General features: G+C 49.2%; 1 protein-coding gene across 2 annotated transcripts; it reads left to right on the top strand.

The window, feature by feature from the left end:
* The first annotated feature begins 1,256 nt into the window (after positions 1–1,256).
* SCYL3 (SCY1 like pseudokinase 3) lies at positions 1,257–17,780 on the top strand. Of its 2 annotated transcripts, none has more exons than XM_080601631.1 (14): positions 1,257–1,635; positions 4,094–4,384; positions 4,752–4,937; positions 5,574–5,687; positions 6,593–6,649; positions 7,438–7,540; positions 8,146–8,257; positions 8,921–8,998; positions 10,707–10,846; positions 11,584–11,771; positions 12,269–12,440; positions 14,269–14,412; positions 15,068–15,795; positions 17,101–17,780. In XM_080601631.1, exons 2-14 carry the CDS (start codon positions 4,220–4,222, stop codon positions 17,161–17,163), a joined length of 2,250 nt encoding a protein of 749 aa, XP_080457757.1. In that variant the 5' UTR covers positions 1,257–1,635; positions 4,094–4,219; the 3' UTR covers positions 17,164–17,780. The 2 variants fall into 2 exon arrangements, with proteins under 2 accessions (XP_080457757.1, XP_080457756.1); XM_080601630.1 differs by lacking the exon at positions 1,257–1,635 and adding an exon at positions 1,893–2,052.
* Positions 17,781–17,826: the final 46 nt, after the last annotated feature.

Genomic DNA, 17,826 nt, shown 5'->3' with positions numbered 1-17,826 from the left:
ACTGTGAGTGGAAGTCATTGTTTATTAAGTATATTTGGTCTTTACCTGCAGTTGCTCAGGTTTTCTACCTTTCCCCCATCACGTGTGCATGCACAGGGGATATCTAAATCTGTGCATAAGTCCTTGTGTGGCTTCTCTGGGGTGAGGAGTGTCCACCCTTTTGCACTTGAGGCCAGGGTCTTTTAGCATAAGTATTTGGGACGAAGACTTCTGATCTGTCCAAGTAGGGAGGCTGCATTTCTGAGCTTCATTTTAATTTCTGTTCCTGTCTGCTTTATTGTCACCCCGTGGTGTGTCACATACTGTGCCTCACATACTACTACACAGGGTAAGGACCTATTGTACTCTTCTGCACCCTCCTCCTTCCTCCATCTGCTTTATTTAAAAAGACCCAGTTCTTCCAGCTACCCTTAAAGCCATCTGCCCCAGAGGGGACTCTGAGCACTCTGCCCCACTGCTAGACCTCCCCATGCACTGCAGTGCAAGGCGGCCTTCCTCTCTGCTCACCGAACAGCTCAACCGGAGTTTGGGTGTAGATCTGAGGGGATCCCTTTTTCTGTCCAGATGTCAAAGGGGCCCTGGCATTGAGTTACCGGCCAGCAGACCAGTATCTCTAGGAGTACTGTCCATGTTCTGGGCAGTTTCTGGCTCTGCCAGAAAGGGGTTGGGGGGAGCTCATTGCTAAAGAATAGGCTCTACAAAGTTCATGGCAGCTTTGACAGCACAAAATTTAATGCATGCTAAATTGGTGGAGTTCAGTTATAAAGAAAGCCAAGGAGTTAGCACAGCTTAGACCACCTTTGTTAAGCACCCTGCAATAGCCATTAAATCTTTGTCTAGACAAGGCCACAGGTATGGGGTGTGCTGCTGGGCTCTGCTCGCTCGAAACATTAGGTTCAAAATGACTGAGCAAACCACATCCTAATGCCCTGGCGCTGCATGAAACTGGAATAACATTGGCAATATGAAAATAGTGTGTGAAAAGCTCAGACCTCCCACTGCACTATAGTAATTCCTTTCAACGTTTATTCGGCTGTCCAAAATACTCACATGAAATCTCTCCCCGGAGTCACTTTATTCTGCAGCACAGAGAGCAATTAGTTTTAATGGCATTAAATAGATCTCCTTATGATGCACGAGTTACACCACCAAAGCAAGGGTGGGGGGGCGAGCTGTCAGAGAGAGACCACCTGCCTCGCCTCCGCAGCTCTCACCCTGTCACCCACCCGCTATTTGGGCTGCTCCAGGAGCTGTTGCTGGGCTCCCCAGGGTGCTGGTGTGGGGCTGAGCACGGTGACCCCGCAAGGGGAGCTGGAAGGAAACTAGCTCACGGGCTGCAGCTGGGGCCGTGCACTAGGATGGAGACACCTATTCCCGAGCACCTGGGGCCTGTAAATCACACGCATGGCTCATTTCTGCACAGCGCGGTGTCTGTCCTGGTCGGAAGGCATGGGGCAGAGGAAAGCCAGCGGAGGACGGGCCCGGAGCCCTCGGGGCTGATCACAGCGCACCTTGCATGCGGAGTTTGTGTTGTGTTGGCTGCCGGTCAAACCTCAACCCTGCCGTTTTCTGGCTTCCCCAGGTTAAAGCGAGCTGAACCAAGCCAAAAGCCCCGGCGGTGGCTGTGGTGTACCGGTGAGTGCCTCTCCTAAAGGGACGTTCAGTGTGAGGGACTGCTGCGTCCTGCAGGCAGAACCACCCCAGCTGTGGGACTTGGTGGGCGCACGGCTGGGTTGGAACCCGCTGTGGTGGCTGCAGGGCTGGGATGAAGCACGGGGAGGGGATGAGCCCCCCGTGCTGAGGGAAGGACGGGCTCGCAGCGAAGGAGCCGACCCCGTCCCCCCGAGGCCGCCCAGCAGCCGGGCGCGGAGACGGCTCCGCCCGCAACCAAAATGGCGGCCGCGCCCTCGCTGAAGATGGCGGCCGCTCCTCCTCCTCCTCCTCCCGCTGCCCGCCCCCGTGCTGCCGGAAGCGGGCTCGGCGGCGGCGCCGTGAGGGCGGCAGCGGGCGGCGGGGCGCGGCGGCACCTCCCGGCCCGGCCGCTGCCTGCAGGTGCGGGGGGACGGGGGGGGCCCGGGGCTCGGAGCCCTGGGCGGGATGGGATGGAGGCGGCGCGGGGGTCCCGCAGGAGCTGTGGAGAGGGCGCGGGGTGCGGTGGGGGTGAGCTGGGGAGGCCGGGCTGCCCCGCAGGGCTCGGTTGCGGGGGGCGATGCTCGCCCCGAGCCCGTGGTGGTTGGGGCGGGGGCAGCCGGGCTGCGAGCAAAGCCTGCCGTGGTAGCGCTTCCGAGCCCGAGTTTGGGAGCGGGTGTGAGAGTGCGGGGTGAAGGCGAGGCACGGGGTCACCCCCTGCTTTGGGCTGTCCTGCACGAACCCGAGCGGTAACGGGGGCAGAGGTGGCACAGAGCTGTGTGAACGCGCCGTGCCCAGCAGCGGCAGGTCTCGCACCGCACAGGTGAGCGGCACTAGGCCTCGGGCAGCCACAGCAAAGCTCTGCCTGGAGAGGAGGCCTCTGAGCTGAGAGCACATCCCACCGACTTCAGGGCACTGTGAACCCTTCCCGTGCCGGGGAGCTACAGGACGGTCCTTTTAGACACATCTGTAAATGCCGCGCCGTGTTTCCTTTTCACCTGCTGGCTCGGAGGCTGCAGTTCAGAGTTGTGTTGTGGCTTTCCCAAAGGTTATGCGAAAGGAACAGCAGTGACAGGGGGCACGTCCATCCCTGACGCTAGCGGGGGCAGAACGATAGGGAGCTGTGTGTTCTGTAGATAACTCAGTGTTAGATTTTAGGAGGATCAGAACACACAAGCTCAATTTACAAATAAAAGTCAGGCTGTAGCAGCCATTGTACGCCCACCTGGTACAATCCGGAGGGTTAAGTTGTGTTCCATCAGTTAAAGCTGTAATACTTTCTGGTTCCCGTATGTAACGCGTTCACACGGCTCGTTCCTCCCAGCGAGAAGCATGCCTGAAGCTGCAGCTGCCTGCTTGTTACAGGACGTTAGCTGTCAGACAAAGATGGTTAAATGATGTGTGAGCAGGGACTTGTGTAAAATCAGTCTCCCGCCTAGAGAGCACTCTCTTGTCACTGTGGGAGGAAGTAACACCCTCGGTCTATCAAGAAAGTCCTGTTCTATTTCTTGCTAGTGCTCTTTTTGACTAGTGCCTTGTAGAGTTGGTGTATTTTATATTTAATGAAACAGTAGATCCTAGCATGTTTAAATATAGGACACTTCTTTTTTCTTTGGTTGTGGGAATTATTAAGATAACCAATTCTTGACCAAAACAGTGAAAATAAACTGGGAAACCATAACAGAAAAACTTTTCAAAATACACCCAGCCCTGGTAAGGTTGGAGCTCCTGGGAAGGCTGAACACGAGGCTGGGGCAGAAGCTCTGCTGGAACGGCTCTGATAGCGAGCTGACAGACTCCTGCGTTGTTGCCCTCCTGGAGCCCCGGGTCATGGCTGGAAACAACCGCCACAAAGCGATTCCGTAGTTGCAAAAAATATGCTCGGGGCGAGCGATGTTTTTCCCACTTCTCCTGAAATCGGGGTTTGCGCTCATTATTGAAGATCGTTTGCCAGCTTGTGTGCGCAGAGCGGTTGTCAGGATCTCAGCTGTAGCCTTTGATCACCAGCCTGGTTGCGGAGCACGTGCTCTGTCAGTGTTTTCTAAAAGAGCCTCTGCAATCAGCGTGTTTGTTTTACCAGCTCTGCATGCAAGGAAGCAGCACAGAAATCTGTCGGCCTCTTCTTCACAGAGGCAGCGGGACGGAGGAAGGGCTGGTGGGCAGACGGAGCATTGCAGATGGAAGGAAGGTAGTCAGGGGAAAGCTTGCTGCAGGTTAGGGCCTGGCAGGAGAGCTCCGAGGGCTGAGCCCCGTCCTTTTCGGGTTGTGTTTCTGCAGCCACTGGGCCACCGCGTTGCTGCCTGCAGCAGGGTGCAGTACCGCTTCCACGGGTAGAGCGCTTCCTGCCTGTTGATCTGAACCTGCTTGTGGACACTTTGATGATGGGGATTGTATTTTTGTCCTTAACCCGAAGGAGGGGATGCTGATGAGATGAGGTTCTTCATGGCTGTCTCATGCTTTGCAGAAAATGCTCTGAAAGTGAACTGGATAGTGCCTGCCAGAGCTCAGTCCGCCTGAAAAAACCTGCCTTCACCCACGGAACTGTTTGTCATCAAGAGGGAAACTCTCTAACAGCCTAACGCTGCGAGTGATGGGCTCGGAGAACAGCGCTTTAAAGAGCTACGCACTGGAAGAGCCGCCGTTCACGCTGCCAACCGGACACACGATTTATCCAGCTGTGCTACAAGATGGCAAACTGGCTTCCGTCTTCGTGTACAAGCAGGAGAACGAAGATACAGTTCATAAAGCTGCCAAGGTACTGGAGCAAGCGTGCTGGCACAGACTTGAGGGAGTTGTTCCTCCGTGTTCTGGGAGGGGTGGGATCGGTCACTGAGGGTCGGAGCCTTGTGGGTAAGGGAAGGAGAAGCGCTCAGATCTGCCCCTGGCTGAGCTGTCTAAGTCAGAGTCTTTCTAAGCCAGACCCTACTTAAAGTACCACGTTTATTCTTTTGTGCAAGACTTTGTTTCTAGATGTATTATAAAATATCCTGCAATGAGCGTGCTGGGGGCTTGGTGAGGAGCGGTGGTGGGCTGTCTCAACACAAGCAGAAAATGTGGCTAAAGCTGTATGGCCGATCTCTGCAGCTTGGATGAGGTCTAACGGATGTCTTTGTTTCTGGAAGCACCTGAAAACCTTGCGCCACCCTTGCCTTCTGCGCTTCCTTTCTTGTACTGTGGAAGCCAATGGGATCCACCTGGTTACCGAACGCGTGAAGCCTTTGGACATGGTCCTGGAGACGCTGTCTTCTGCAGAAATCTGTGCAGGGATCTACGACGTGTTGCTGGCGCTCATTTTCCTCCATGACAGGGTAAGTACCAACAGCAGCAGCCGTCAGGCTTTGGTGGGAGCCAGGTGGCACGTGCCAGGGGAATGTCATCACTGGGCTTGCCTGGGTGACTGGCTCATTCCTGGTTCCTCACAAAAAGACAGACCCACACCATGTGTTTTTTTTAGGCTGAAACTGCTGAAGTCGTTGCCTGTTTTTTAGAAAGAAGGGTAATTGTAAATGGTTCTAGGAAGTAAAGCTCATGAGTTGAGACCTGCCTGCAGTGCTTCATACTTAACAAATTGGATTGCTCGTTTTTTGCATTTACTTAGATCTGTTGCCACAGGTCAGCAATTGGTGTCGTTGCTCCTCCTGGACAAACGTGTGTTTGTCCAGGGCTGAATCTTAATTCCAGCTCCGAGTGTAGCTTTCGAGCTTTGTGTTCACAGTTGGAGGTTTTCTCTGGACTTACAATTGCATTGCAGGGGCTGTGACAAGTAGAGTTTTGTCTGCTCTGAAACCCCAGACGTTCTGTATGATATCTGCTAGTCACCTGCAAAATCCCAAAGGGTTTGTAGAATCGTGTGCTTTTTGGCAGCTTTTCCTCAGTTCCTCGCGGCTCCTAATTAGCACTGATTAAGATTTTATGTCTCCTGTTATCCTCTTTTTATGTTTCAGGGAAACCTAACGCATAACAATGTCTGTTTATCATCTGTGTTTGTAAGCGAGGATGGGCACTGGAAACTGGGAGGAATGGAAACAGTCTGCAACTTCAACGAAGCCACCCCAGAGGTAAGAGCCCCGCAAGGTGCAACCCTCCAGTGCCGGGGAGAGGGCTCCCAGCCTGCCGACGCTGGCCTCCTAGTGATGAGAAGGCTCACTTCCAACTCTCACCTGAGCATTTGCTCTAGGGACGCTTACTATAAACAACAGTATCTACAGAAACTGAAACTAATTCCCCATTAGGCAGAAAACAGCTACTTTTCTAAGGGAGGCAGCTGGCTGGAGGGTAGATTAAGACTGGAGAGAGGGAGAAATCTTTGCTCCTCTGGACTGATTAAAAACCAAAAACCAAAACTTTAGTGTGTAGCAGGAAGATCCTATGTTGAAATAAATCGATACAAAAATAATTTAAACGACCCTAGCTTTTGCTGCTGGCATCTTCATTGCTTGCTGCTGGTCTTGGCAGAAAAAGCAGTTTGATTTCTGCTGCGTGCCGTGCAGAGTCATTGCTGCAGCCTGGCTCTGTACAGCAAGACTAGATTGCCTTTTCTCCCAGAGGGTCCACGAATCCTTCACAAACCGTGTTGAGTGTCCCAGGCATGTATCACCTTTCAGAAGGGATTGTGCATGGTGGTGCACAGCAATGCAGAGCGCAGCAGTAAAATCCACCTGGCAAAGGACATTAAATCCTTTCCTTGCCCAGATGGATCATGCAGGGATGACAGGACTAAGACCTAATGGGACGAGTTGGCTGTGATGCCCTGGAGTTGCTTTCTGCCAGCTTGGTGCTTCACACCTGCTGCTTCGTGCTTCCCTCTGTCAGAGCAAAGTGTGGTCTGCCCTGGGCGGCAGCTGAAGGGCAGGGGATGGCCTCTGGCCACGGGTTCAGTCCTGGCCCGCAGTGGGGGCTCGCTCCTGCTGCGTGGCCCAGCCGAGCCATGGAGGCAGCTCACGTCTCCCTTTTCCCCTTGCAGTTCCTCTGTCGCGTCAAGTCGGTCCGAGACCAGTCGTGCATCCCATGCGAGGAGATGGTAGGTACCGCGACTTCCCGGCGGAGCTTGGAGCTGGTGCCACATGGCAGCGCCGTGTTCAGAAAATCGTTTTCATTCACACATTTTGTTTCCTTGCGTCTGAATGGGAGGAAGTGGCTGTTGGATAATATCTGGGGTTTATTCTGTTCCTTTTTTCCTTCCCCTTCCCTCCTGTCCTTGTTCTGGGTATGGTGTTGGGTACAGAGAACTGAAATTGTGAATGAGGAGTGATGAAATAGCAGGCTCTTGTAATATTTTTTTCAGTCAGTTTGTGTTGCAGCTTTAATGCTTTTAAATTGCTAATGCTTTGCGAAAATAAGAGTAGTTGCTGAGATTGCCAAGTTCGCTGTGGTCTCACAATTGTGAAGTTCTCACACAGCTTCTCTTTCCACTTGAAGTCACCTTATATCTATTAAACATCCTACAAGTTGCTTATCCTAAAGGAGCTCTCTCTGATTAACACCTGTTTCCATAGAAATGCTGAAAGTTGTTGACTTGTAATTGCCGTGTGTATTCATGGGGGAGTTGTTGCATCGTGATGTGGTTGTTCCTTTGGGTTGTAAATTCCCTGATGTGTGCTTTTTGTTGTTGTTTGTTTTTTTGTGTGTTTTTTTCACTTTTTTTTATTATTTTGTCATAATGCTCTACTTGTAGGGTACTTAGTGGAGCTTTGTTGGTATAAAAAGAACTGGAGAGTATATATGGGGGAGGGCATAGAGATCTGTGGCAACTACCAAATATTTCATAAACTCCTGCTTTGCTCATCTTGGTTTTTGTTTTTTTTTCAGTCTGCAGATTTCAAAATTCTGCCCAGCAGCTACGGGCATGCAAGGGACGCCTACGCTTTTGGAACAATGGTTGAAAGTCTCCTGACGGTCCTAAATGATCAGGGTGAGAATGACACGTTTGTTTGCTACGTACAGACCCGTGCGGCTTTTTCCTTGCACGTGTCACCAAAGACATTTGCTTGTTGGAGCTGACATGCACCACAGGTTTAGTGTCCATCACTGTTCTTCCTGTTCACTAGGTTAAAATCCAGACCTCAGCCTCTCCTGTTTTCCCATCTCACTACATTTGAATGTGGTCAGGTGTGGCTGGAGCACATGCAAAAGCCCCTGCAACATGAGCACTCCCAAGTCTGCTCTGCAGCAGAGATTTGCATGGTTCTGCCCCAGCAGCCACTGGATCAAGGGTTAGGGATGCAGACACACAGCCCGTGGATGTTGTGTGCCACAGCTGAGTGGGGGCTGCTGCCTACTAGCAGAGAAAGAGCAGAAAGCTTCTCAGGGGACAGTAACACTCCTTGATGCCCTGATAGCCACACAACTTAGGGAGAGGTGGAAATGCTGTTTTCTCTTCCTTTGAGAGCAAATATGAGCAGTTTTGCTATCAAATAGAGCTTCTAAAAGTAAGTTTTCAGGAGGGTCGGAGGACTCCTGAACATAGTTTGCCCAGTGGTGAGAGAGAAATCTAATTGTAGGTGCTCTGGCTTTCAGTTTCAGCAGATATTCTCTCCAGCTTTCAGCAAACCTTGCACTGTACACTGCTGAATCCAGATCCAAAGTGTCGTCCGCCACTGTCCAGCCTGTTGTCTCACGAGTTCTTCAGGTAAGGAAAGGAATACCTTGCCTCTCTTGGTACGTCTTGATAGTGCTTATTGCTGTGTTGCAAGTGCGCAACACCTGCATTTTGTGACGGTGTGTTATGTATCTGATGGGAAGCGTAGATTGGATTGCTGCCTCTTACAGGGCTCTTTGACAGAGACTTCTTAAATTACGAAGGCGTTATCAGCCTTCCAGATGAGGCACTGAGTCAGCACCGGTGACAGAAGTGTGTCCCCTTGCCACATGCAGCCAGTTGGATTGCCTCAAGCTCAGGGAAGGTAGTGGGAAGATAAAATCATTAGAGGTACAACTTGAGCAAAGCACGCTCTGAGATAATCCACGCAGCTGTCTGCTGTCACCTAAGTGCTGTCTGGGTGGTGGCGTTAGCGTGAGGTGGCACTTCCTTCTGCTTCTTGCCCTGGGAGGGTGCTCAGAGGCAGCTGGTGCCCTGTGAATTTGCTGACTTCAAAGCGTGGCGCTGTGCAGGTGCAACTGTTGGGTAACTGGTCAGACTGCCACGCCGACATTCTTGGTCCGCCAGCTTTTGAGTTGTATTCCCCTTTCTGCTTCTGTCTGCTAAAAGGACAGGGATCTGCAAGCTCTTAGTGGTGAGTGGTTTAAGCATCAGTGAGGATCATGCCTGACAGCCTACTTTTTTTGTTCTTAGGAATGATTTTCTGGAAGTTGTGAACTTTCTGAAGACCTTAACAGTAAAATCTGAGGAGGAAAAAACTGAATTTTTCAAGTAAGTGAAGGAACTGTAAACTGGAAGTTTCTTATCTGAGAAATGCTTCTGTCAGATTAGGGTGTCAGGGGGAACTGGGAAGGCCAGGGAGGTACTTCCTTGGGTGCTGGATTTTGATTGCTTTGGCAGAATATTGTTTGCTCTGTAATATGATTTGTGTTTTCTTCCACCCCCTTTAGCAGCACTATCCGTAGTGCTGCGCTGTGGCTAAGCAGGAATCATTTGAGAAGCACGTTCATCTGCTGTAGTGTTGTGGTAGGGGAGGCAGCATGGTATAACAATTTTTTCTGCACAATCTGGAGATCAGCCTGTCCTCTGTCTCCTCGCTGGAGCTGTCCCAGGGTCCTGCTGCGTTACACAAAGGCTATCTGCTTACCCAGTTTCAGAGTATAAAATATCAGAGAACTTCTTTCAATGTGGTAGAAGAAAAGAATTTTTCCCTCACACCATTCTTGGAAGTAGCTTTATTTTGGATGTGACTTTGTAAAAAAGTGAAATCTAGCACCAGATGCCTTGAGGCTGAAAATTGCTTTCAGTTAGGCAGATCTTGTAAACTGTTAATGACAGTTTTCAAGACATGTTGGGGGAATTTAGCCTTGGTCCCAGCCTTGTCTGGGTAAAGCTGTTGTCTGTAATGGATGTTTAAGCTGCAGAAGTGCAGCATCTGCAGAAAAAAACCTATCGTCACAGTCCCCAAGAGTTCTTCTCTAGGAGAAGTTTCCATGTAGTCATGGCATTATCTAGGCCTGAAAAGGGGAGAGGTTGAGTTTTTCTTTCTTCTTCTATTTTGCATTGTTCTATACTTCTACTTACAATACCAGTTTGATTTTACTAGTTTGAGACTAACTGAGAAAAGAAGAGAAAGGAGATCTTAGCAGGAGCATGCAGAACCGTTGCCACCATCTCTGTAGCAGCGGTGTTTGCTGAAGGAGGGAACAAACACTTTGTTAAAAGATACGGCAGTATTGCCCCCTAACAGGTGTGGGTGCTTTCACAGCAGGGGGAATATTGTTCTTGGTCTCTCCAAACCTAGAGAAAAACGGCTACTGATATTTTAAAATGAAAATTCTACAAGGAAGAGCAGTTGCACAATATCACTCATGTGACTTAAACCCAAACCGTGCTCTGCTGGCCACCTCTAGGATGCAGTAGATGGATGTGGTTTCAAAGTGGGGTTCCCTTTTTGCAAGGGAAACTTCCCTTATGTGGTAGGCAAGATTGCCTGTACTCAAGCAGTAGAAAAATTATTGTGACGCACCGAGTTGTGGGGTGAGAGAACAACTCTCTTCTGCAGTTTTAACGCTGTAGTGCCTCACGTGAGCTGCCAGCACTGAGATTTGGGCGCTGTGACACAGCAGAGGGGACAGCTGCTCGGTGTGGAGAAGCCTTCATGTGCCAGCTGCATTTGCAGCTGTGCTCCTGGATGCGTTTTTGACAGGCTATGTGATCTGGGCATGGAGTTTTACAGGATGTGTCTCTGGATTTTTCCTCACTTGCTCATGGTTTATCTTATTGCCTGAAAGCCTCATTCAGGAGCAGAGCCGTGTCCTCCTAGGTTAGTGTATGCACACGGTGAGAAGCTGTGATGGGACTTTGTCTCTAAGGAGACATGGGAGACCCAAAAAAGAAGGGTAGACGATACTAAGAGAAACAGTTGTAAATGCATGGGAGGCTGCCTTGATACTAATTGCTCTCTCCTGGAACACAGATTCCTGCTGGACAGGGTGGCTGGCTTGTCAGAGGAGCTGATAGCATCACGACTGGTGCCTCTTCTACTCAACCAGCTTGTGTTTGCAGAACCTGTAGCTGTCAAGAGTTTTCTTCCTCATCTGCTGGGTCCAAAGAAAGGTGACCTTTAAATATTTTCTTCAGAAATATCACCAACAAGTTTGGAATGAATTCAGAGTGGTCACTCCATTGAATCAAGGAAATAGCATTGTTTGTTTAAGCAGAACAAATACTGTAAAGTAAAGAACTGGAGAGGAGAAGAGAGTTATGTGGGCTTCCCCATTTCAAGTACTTTCTGTTGCTCTGCTGATGGTGGGAGAGACTTAGAAATTGCCTGGGCTCTTTCCTGTGTTTAAATCTCACACCACATGCCCACCCCAGGCTCTCTCAGTGTCTCACTGAACATCCCTCTTCTCCCTTTCCCCCTACCCCTCCTTGCCCTTTTTATTTCTGTCACTGCAGTCGTTCTCCTTTGAGGGTGCTCAGGCCCTTCTGCCCTCTCTAAGGGGGAGCGTTCAGGATGCCTTGCTAGATCCCCAGCTGCCTCCGTCCCTGCTGCTTGCTTCCCCTCTCTTAGAGTTTTTCCTAGATAACTACGGGTCTGTGAGCCAAGCAGTGCATCTCGTGACTGTCTGACATGACGTATTTGGAGCCGTTGCTGTAAGGCAGTGGATAATGGCATGGCTGCCTCTCCTCCCTCCCATCTCCTCTGACATCGTCGGCAGCAGGCAGAGTCAGACCTGGCAGTGGGGTGACACCGTAGGTCTCAGCTGTGACAGTCTCTCACTGAATAGCTTTTGGGAAGCTGCCTCTGGTTTGCAAAGCAGCCTTTTCCCATCTCCACCTCTCTTCCCCAGAGCAAACTGGAGAAAGCCAGACCAGCTGCCTCCTGTCGCCAGCCTTGTTCCAGACTCACGTGATTCCTGTGCTGCTGAAGCTATTTGAGGTTCACGAGGAGCACGTTCGAATGGTGTTGCTGTCTCACATTCATGCCTATGCAGAACTATTCTCTCGGGAAGAGTTGAAAAACATCATATTGCCACAGGTTAAAGACAGTAAAATAATACATGGCATATATCCAAGAATATGTTTTTTTTACTGTTAGGGTTGACTCTTAGCTCACATCTAAGCACTCATAGTGCTGGCAAAAAACAGTTTTCAACCTCCCTTTTATGCAAGCCCTGGCCCTTACACCCCACCCTGATCTGGAATACCGTCTTTGTTAAACCTGGTGCCCTCTGTCACATACCCCTTGTGCTGCTACCTGTCGGCCTTGACTGGCAGCCTCACAACAAGAGACTGCATTCCTGTTTCACACTGTTCCACAACTGTCAAGAGTGGAGGAGTGATGAGACTAAGCTCACCAAGGACTAGGATGGGCTACCCTCTTTAGCTTGTAACAAAGTGGAAGGCTAATTTTCTGGTACGGAGTAATGTCTAGAATCTACTAAGAGCTGTGGGAGATTTTAGCAATGAGATGTGCTGCAAATGTAATGTATAGAGAAAAAAGTGAAAAAGCAGAATTTTCTGTTCTTGGTGTAGGTATTGCTGGGCCTTCGAGACACTAGTGACTCTATCGTGGCAATAACACTGCACAGCTTAGCTGTTCTCGTCTCCCTCCTTGGACCTGAAGTAGTTGTAGGTGGTGAAAGAACGAAGATTTTCAAAAGCTCTGCACCGAGTTTCATGAAAACTGCTGATATCTCCCCAGAAGGTAAATGATACGGTCTCGAGTGCTCTCATGATTCTTGCACATTGTGTCCAAGCAGCTTAAGCAGTATTTTTTTATCGATTACTCTTTCGTTTGAAGAAAAGTTAATTTGCAGCTAAACTTTAATTCTAAATCAGGTGCTGAATGTTTGCAGATGCAGAATTGGTAACATAAAACGTTATCTGAAAGTAGTTTAAATACAGGAAATACAAGGAAAAAAATCTTCATTTAAGGAGCTCTGTGTGCAAAAGAGATTATATTAAGTTGTGTTTATCTTTGGTAGAAGAACTACATTGCCCTTCTGTAGGACTTATGTACTTACAGCCAGGTAGTTATTTAATATTCCCTCAAGTCCTTCATGTTTTTTAAAAAGAGTAAATCTCATCCTCTTCCCCCCGATTTCTATTTGTAGATTGGAAAAGGAATACGAACTTCCCTATTTTCTCAGCTCTCTGGAGGCTTTTCAGCTAATCCAAATGAAGAAAGTAGTCCCTACGCCTGCTAGATAACTTGGAGCCAAGTGTACTAAGGGAAAGCTTTTCTGGATATAGGAATGCTTGTAACTGGAGGGAACGATCAGCAATTGCTCGACTTTAGACACAAAGTATAGATACCAAGCGAAATGCATGATAGTGATCAATCTAAGCATGTTTTTGTCCTGATTATGTGTGTACTGGCAACTACCACCCTTCATTAAAATCTGTGGATGGTTCATTGCATTAGTTTTCTTTATTTTAGTAGAATGTAGTAAATGAAAACCTTCAGCTTGCATGTTAAGAACTGCTTTATCTTTCAGAGTATATTTAAAATTAAACCTGATTTAACTACTGATGGAGGAGGGAAAAGCAAAACAAAAAAAAATAACTCTGTCCTCAACAGGGAGTGAAAACCTACAAAAAGCAGTACTAGATGCTGAATACATGAGGCTTAATGAGATGTTTGCTCAAGCCCCTAAAAGGCTGCACCCTCTGTCGAGGGGTCGTGTTGTGTGTACCAGGCACAGTCCCTTGCAGTGCCGCAGGCCCCGTGTCCCTGGCTGTGCTGGTGACCCCTCGCCTGGGCAGACACAGCTGGCTGAGACCGCAGGCTGTCACGGGGAGGCAGAGGCAGCAGCAGCAGCCCAAGCCACATCGTTTCAACCCTGACTGGGCTGCAGGGGTGGGAGCAGGGACGCAGCTGAGCCAGTGCTGGTGAATCACTGCTGTCGGTGACAATATGCTGCAGCTCCCCAAAATGAGCTGGAAGAAGACGCTTGCCAAGCTGTCATGCCCAGGGGAACAAACCTGCCTTGTGCAGCTTCCAAGTGTGCTTCAGAGTACCTAGGGTATGATACAAGGGAGGCCATCATACAGCCTTTGTGGTAGAGGGTAAGCTGCTTTGCTCGTGTCCAAGCATAAATCAGAGTTTGTGTGGTGGCAGGGCTTTGCCTATGCTTCAGCTTGTTGTGACTGTCACTGCTATGCTTTTGTAAGAGAGGCAGATCATGAGATCCGCGTTGCCATGTGTCCATGGATCCAGCCAGGTGGCAGACAGCATTTTCAAGCATCTGTGCAGATCATAATGTTTGTTCACTGTGTGTTTCTTGAAACAACATACCAGCAAACACTGACCGCTTACAGTTGCCTAAAGTTTGTTCTGGCAAGAGCTGCAGGCTGTAGGAACAGAGGAGTATTATATACAGATCAGGGGTGCAGCTGTTGCATTGCAATGCCAGTCTTCATTTGGCGTTGCTTGTCTCTAGTAAATAGGATTCTAATGCTGCAGGCAGTTTCAACCAAGGCAGAACACATCTTACAGACTTGGTGGCCTTTCTTTTCTTCTGTCTCTGCAGACTCGCCCAGTCATGTCGGAAGCAATCGGAGAAATCAAACCACCCGGCCCTTGAAGAACAATTCTAGCTTGCTCCCCATCTCTGGAAATGCACCTGTCAAGAAGCATTCTGTGCAACAAGACAATCCACTGGCTTTAAAGACAGGTAAAACTTTGTCCTAGCACTTCCTGCTTAGAAATCAAATGCCCTACAAATGAGGGTTGCTTGAAAAATGTTAATTTTCCCCATGTGCTGATCTGAAAGAGATTCAGTGAACCATGGGAGGTAACAGCAAAGAAATGCAAGCATGACCACCGATTCCTAGGGAATAGTATTTGGGAGTCTTTGTGTGTTTACTTATCAACACCTTGCTAGCTGGCCAGCCTTGAATGTGTTTCTTTACCATGAGTTCCCTGCTGTGCTTTTTCACCCCTCCACAGCTTGGCAGATACCCTGCTGCAGACTGTTGCCTCTGTGATCACTTGTAGGCCAGCTCATTCTGTGACCTCAGAAGCTGGCTCAGTTTACTTTCACGACCTTTTTTCAGGCTTCTAATGGCCTTTTCTCAATCACCTAATGCCTCTCAGCTGTCAGCTTTTATTGCCCCGGTGCTCTGAGATTGATACCCCTCCTTTGCAAACAGGAAGATGGCTGTACTTTCTAAATTGAGAAGAGCTTAGTTCTGAAACATCTTTCCAATCACCACCACTTTCTGAGCTGTCAGCTGGCTTATCTCCACGCCAGGTGCTACTGGTGATGTCAGCTTGGTCTCCACCTTTGCTCTTCTGAAATGAGTATGTAACACCTTTATCTTCCACAGGTGAGCAAGGCCCTCAGCTGCCCTTGAATGGGGTTCCTGGAGGAATTAATGTGCTAGGGAGCAGCAGGAGCTCTTTGACTACCTCCGAAAAGCCGCCAGAGGAGTGGCCAGACTGGAGTGAGCCAGAGGAGATGGACACTGAGAAAACTGTGAACATCCAAATTCAGCCCCGAGAGCCGCAGGGCAGGGCTGGACCTTATTTTGCTGAACGTGATGTGGATGAGAAGCCTTGGGATGACTTTGAGCCCAGCAGCCCTCGTACTGAACTGTCCTCAGGGAACTGCCTCACTGTGACACGAGCTGATGCAGCTGAAATGCAGAGGCCTCCACCAGGTACCCATCAGCTGAGCAAAGAATTCAAAAGCCTCAAAGTGAGCCCCCCCACGAAGTCCTGCCCTGGGAATAGCTGGAATAGCGACCACCAGGAACAACTGGGAAAAACTGTACTGCCAAAAACGACCTTTCAGGAAAGGTTGAAGTCTTCACTGGAGCCTGGCCTAGGAGAAGAATTCACCATTAAAGTGAAGAGGAAACCAGTGCAGGACCCTGAGCTGGACTGGTTTGCTGACATGACACCAGACATTAAACCTTCTTCAGCGGTCTTGATTTTACCTGAAGCGAGGACAGAAGCAGTTGTTCCCAGTCACTCTGGTGCAGTATCCAGCAGAGAAGGTGCCTCCCAGAATGTGCTGTTTTCCTCCAAATTTGCAGCAGCTGACATTATTGAGGTAAGAGGCTATAGGCAGTGGGGTTAAATGAATGCACGTTTGAGAGGATCCTAGAGCACATACACAGTACAACATACTGTTGTAACAGCAGCGGGCTCCGTAATCAGAGGGCGGATAGCCTGAGAAGTGCCATGGCTGTACAGTTGAGTTTTTACCTGTGAATACAAGATGCTGAGCTCTGAATGATGCATCTTATCGGGCACCAGGTCATTCCATGAGCTACTACTACAGCAGCAAAGCAGCTATGTTGACTTCTACCTCCTGGTTTTAGTTTGTGCTGCTGTATCCTGCATGCTAGGACCCTGAAGTACTTTAGGGAGAGTCTTGTTGGTCAGATGGGAGGCAAAACAAGGCTGGATAGTGTCTGCTGAACAGACATGCCCCTAAGCCCAAAGAGAAAAGGGCTTTCAATCACAGAGGATGCTCAGGACTTTGTTGTTCCTGGCTCTTCTAGCAAAACCTACTACTGGGGGTGTAAGCAAAGGACCAGGAAACAAGAACCTCTGGATTACGCAATGAAGCTTTTTGGATGCCTTGTTCTCAGGAAGGAATAGCTGAGACATTTTTCCGTTTCAGAGAACCATGAGGGTTATAAGTAACTCCATCTGCCCCCATCTCTGAGACTCCAGAGGCTGCTTCTGTTTGCTGGGGGGAGGGGGAGCACTCCCACCTGAACATCTAAGTCCATTAGGGACCAGGTGTTGATTGCAAGTTGTTTTGCTAATTCAGCCTCAGGAGAACTACCACAGGGGTAGCAGGTAGCATGGGGAGAGGAGCCTTGAATCTAAACTAAGGTTGTTTACAACATTTGAATATGGCACACTTGATTTTTAAATGCACTGGTGTGATATCAACCTCATTTTTCTGCTTAGCATAGTGCAGTCGGTGCTGTTGGAGTAGCAGAAGAGCTGTCAGGGGGCTGGTGAGACCAAGGAGCGTTAGGCAGGATGGCAGCAGTTTCCTAAGGGGAGGGGAAGGAAGTCTTCTCTATTAGTGCTTACTTTTGTAATGGAAAATGGATGTGATAGAAACAATTCTTGCTTTAATTTGGGGAAGGAATGGTAAGAAACTCCCTGATAGCTTGCTCTTTGTCTTTGGTTTTGGGTTTTATGAGGGGCTTTCTATTATTACAGCTTTCTGTGTAAGCCCAGGTGCTCGAGGAGGCTGCCTTTCTCTTTTGAGGCATTCTGGATGTCTTGCTCTGCCCCCACAAGCCACACAGGGTACTGCCTGGCTCTCGTGGCTGCGTTAGGTACAGCAGTACTGTACATGCACCTTAATGCTGGTAATTTTGCGTGATTCTAGGCTGAAGCTGCAGGCTGGGGTGAAGAAGAGGAGTTGAACTGGGAAGATGATTCTAACTGGTAATGGGACTGAAAGAGACAAAGGCAATTTATGGTGTGTTGGATTCTGTAAGAGAAGTCGCTGCTTCCACACTCTAATGGATAAGTACCTCAGCGCTGCTTTTGGGAGAAGGCAGGCACTTGCTGCAGCAGCCAGCAGGATCCCAGGGGGCCTGACCCCTTGCACTGGATGCTCCTTTCCAGTCTGTGCCAAAAACTGCAGGGGTGAGGCCTGCACTCAAGCAATATGCCCAGCTGTGGTGCGTGCCACTGCTACTGGAAGGAGGGACAGCACGACAGGTGTGTTGGTGCTGGTGGACTACTGGAGGCCGAGTGACGTAAGTGATTGTTCCAGAACTCATCCCTGCTCTGAAAAACTGATGACAATAAACAAAAGTTACCCTGAGTTACTTGGTTAACGTGCCTTTTTTTTTTTCCAGAATGGAAGCCCTTAGAACTGGCTTCTAACATTTTAGCTGTAAGATGATTTTAAGATGAATGTACAATTTACTCAGTATATTTATTTGTTTATACAGTTCTGTCAGTGGATTGCACGAAAGGTGCTAGGAACTGTGCAGTGAAGGACTTAAGCACCATAATCATTCTGCTCTGAACTGTAACCAATAAAGACTATTTTTAAAAGATGACCCTAGTCTGGAGTGGAACCAGTGGTGAGGTATGTTCAGAG

This window comes from Anser brachyrhynchus, assembly GCF_964034855.1.
Source record: "Anser brachyrhynchus genome assembly, chromosome: 8".
Classification (NCBI taxonomy): Eukaryota; Metazoa; Chordata; class Aves; order Anseriformes; family Anatidae; genus Anser; species Anser brachyrhynchus.
The sequence above is the reverse complement of the archived record's forward strand: the minus strand, read 5'-3'. Positions and strand labels throughout refer to the sequence as shown.

What these genes read in the sequence shown, in the direction of transcription:
- SCYL3 (XM_080601631.1), top strand. Translation starts at nt 4,220, where the DNA reads ATGGGCTCGGAGAACAGCGCTTTAAAGAGCTACGCACTGGAAGAGCCG. An exon ending in CAGTTCATAAAGCTGCCAAG is followed by an intron (nt 4,385 to 4,751) that starts GTACTGGAGCAA and finishes TGTTTCTGGAAG; the next exon opens with CACCTGAAAACCTTGCGCCA. An exon ending in TCTGCTGGGTCCAAAGAAAG is followed by an intron (nt 10,847 to 11,583) that starts GTGACCTTTAAA and finishes TCTCTTCCCCAG; the next exon opens with AGCAAACTGGAGAAAGCCAG.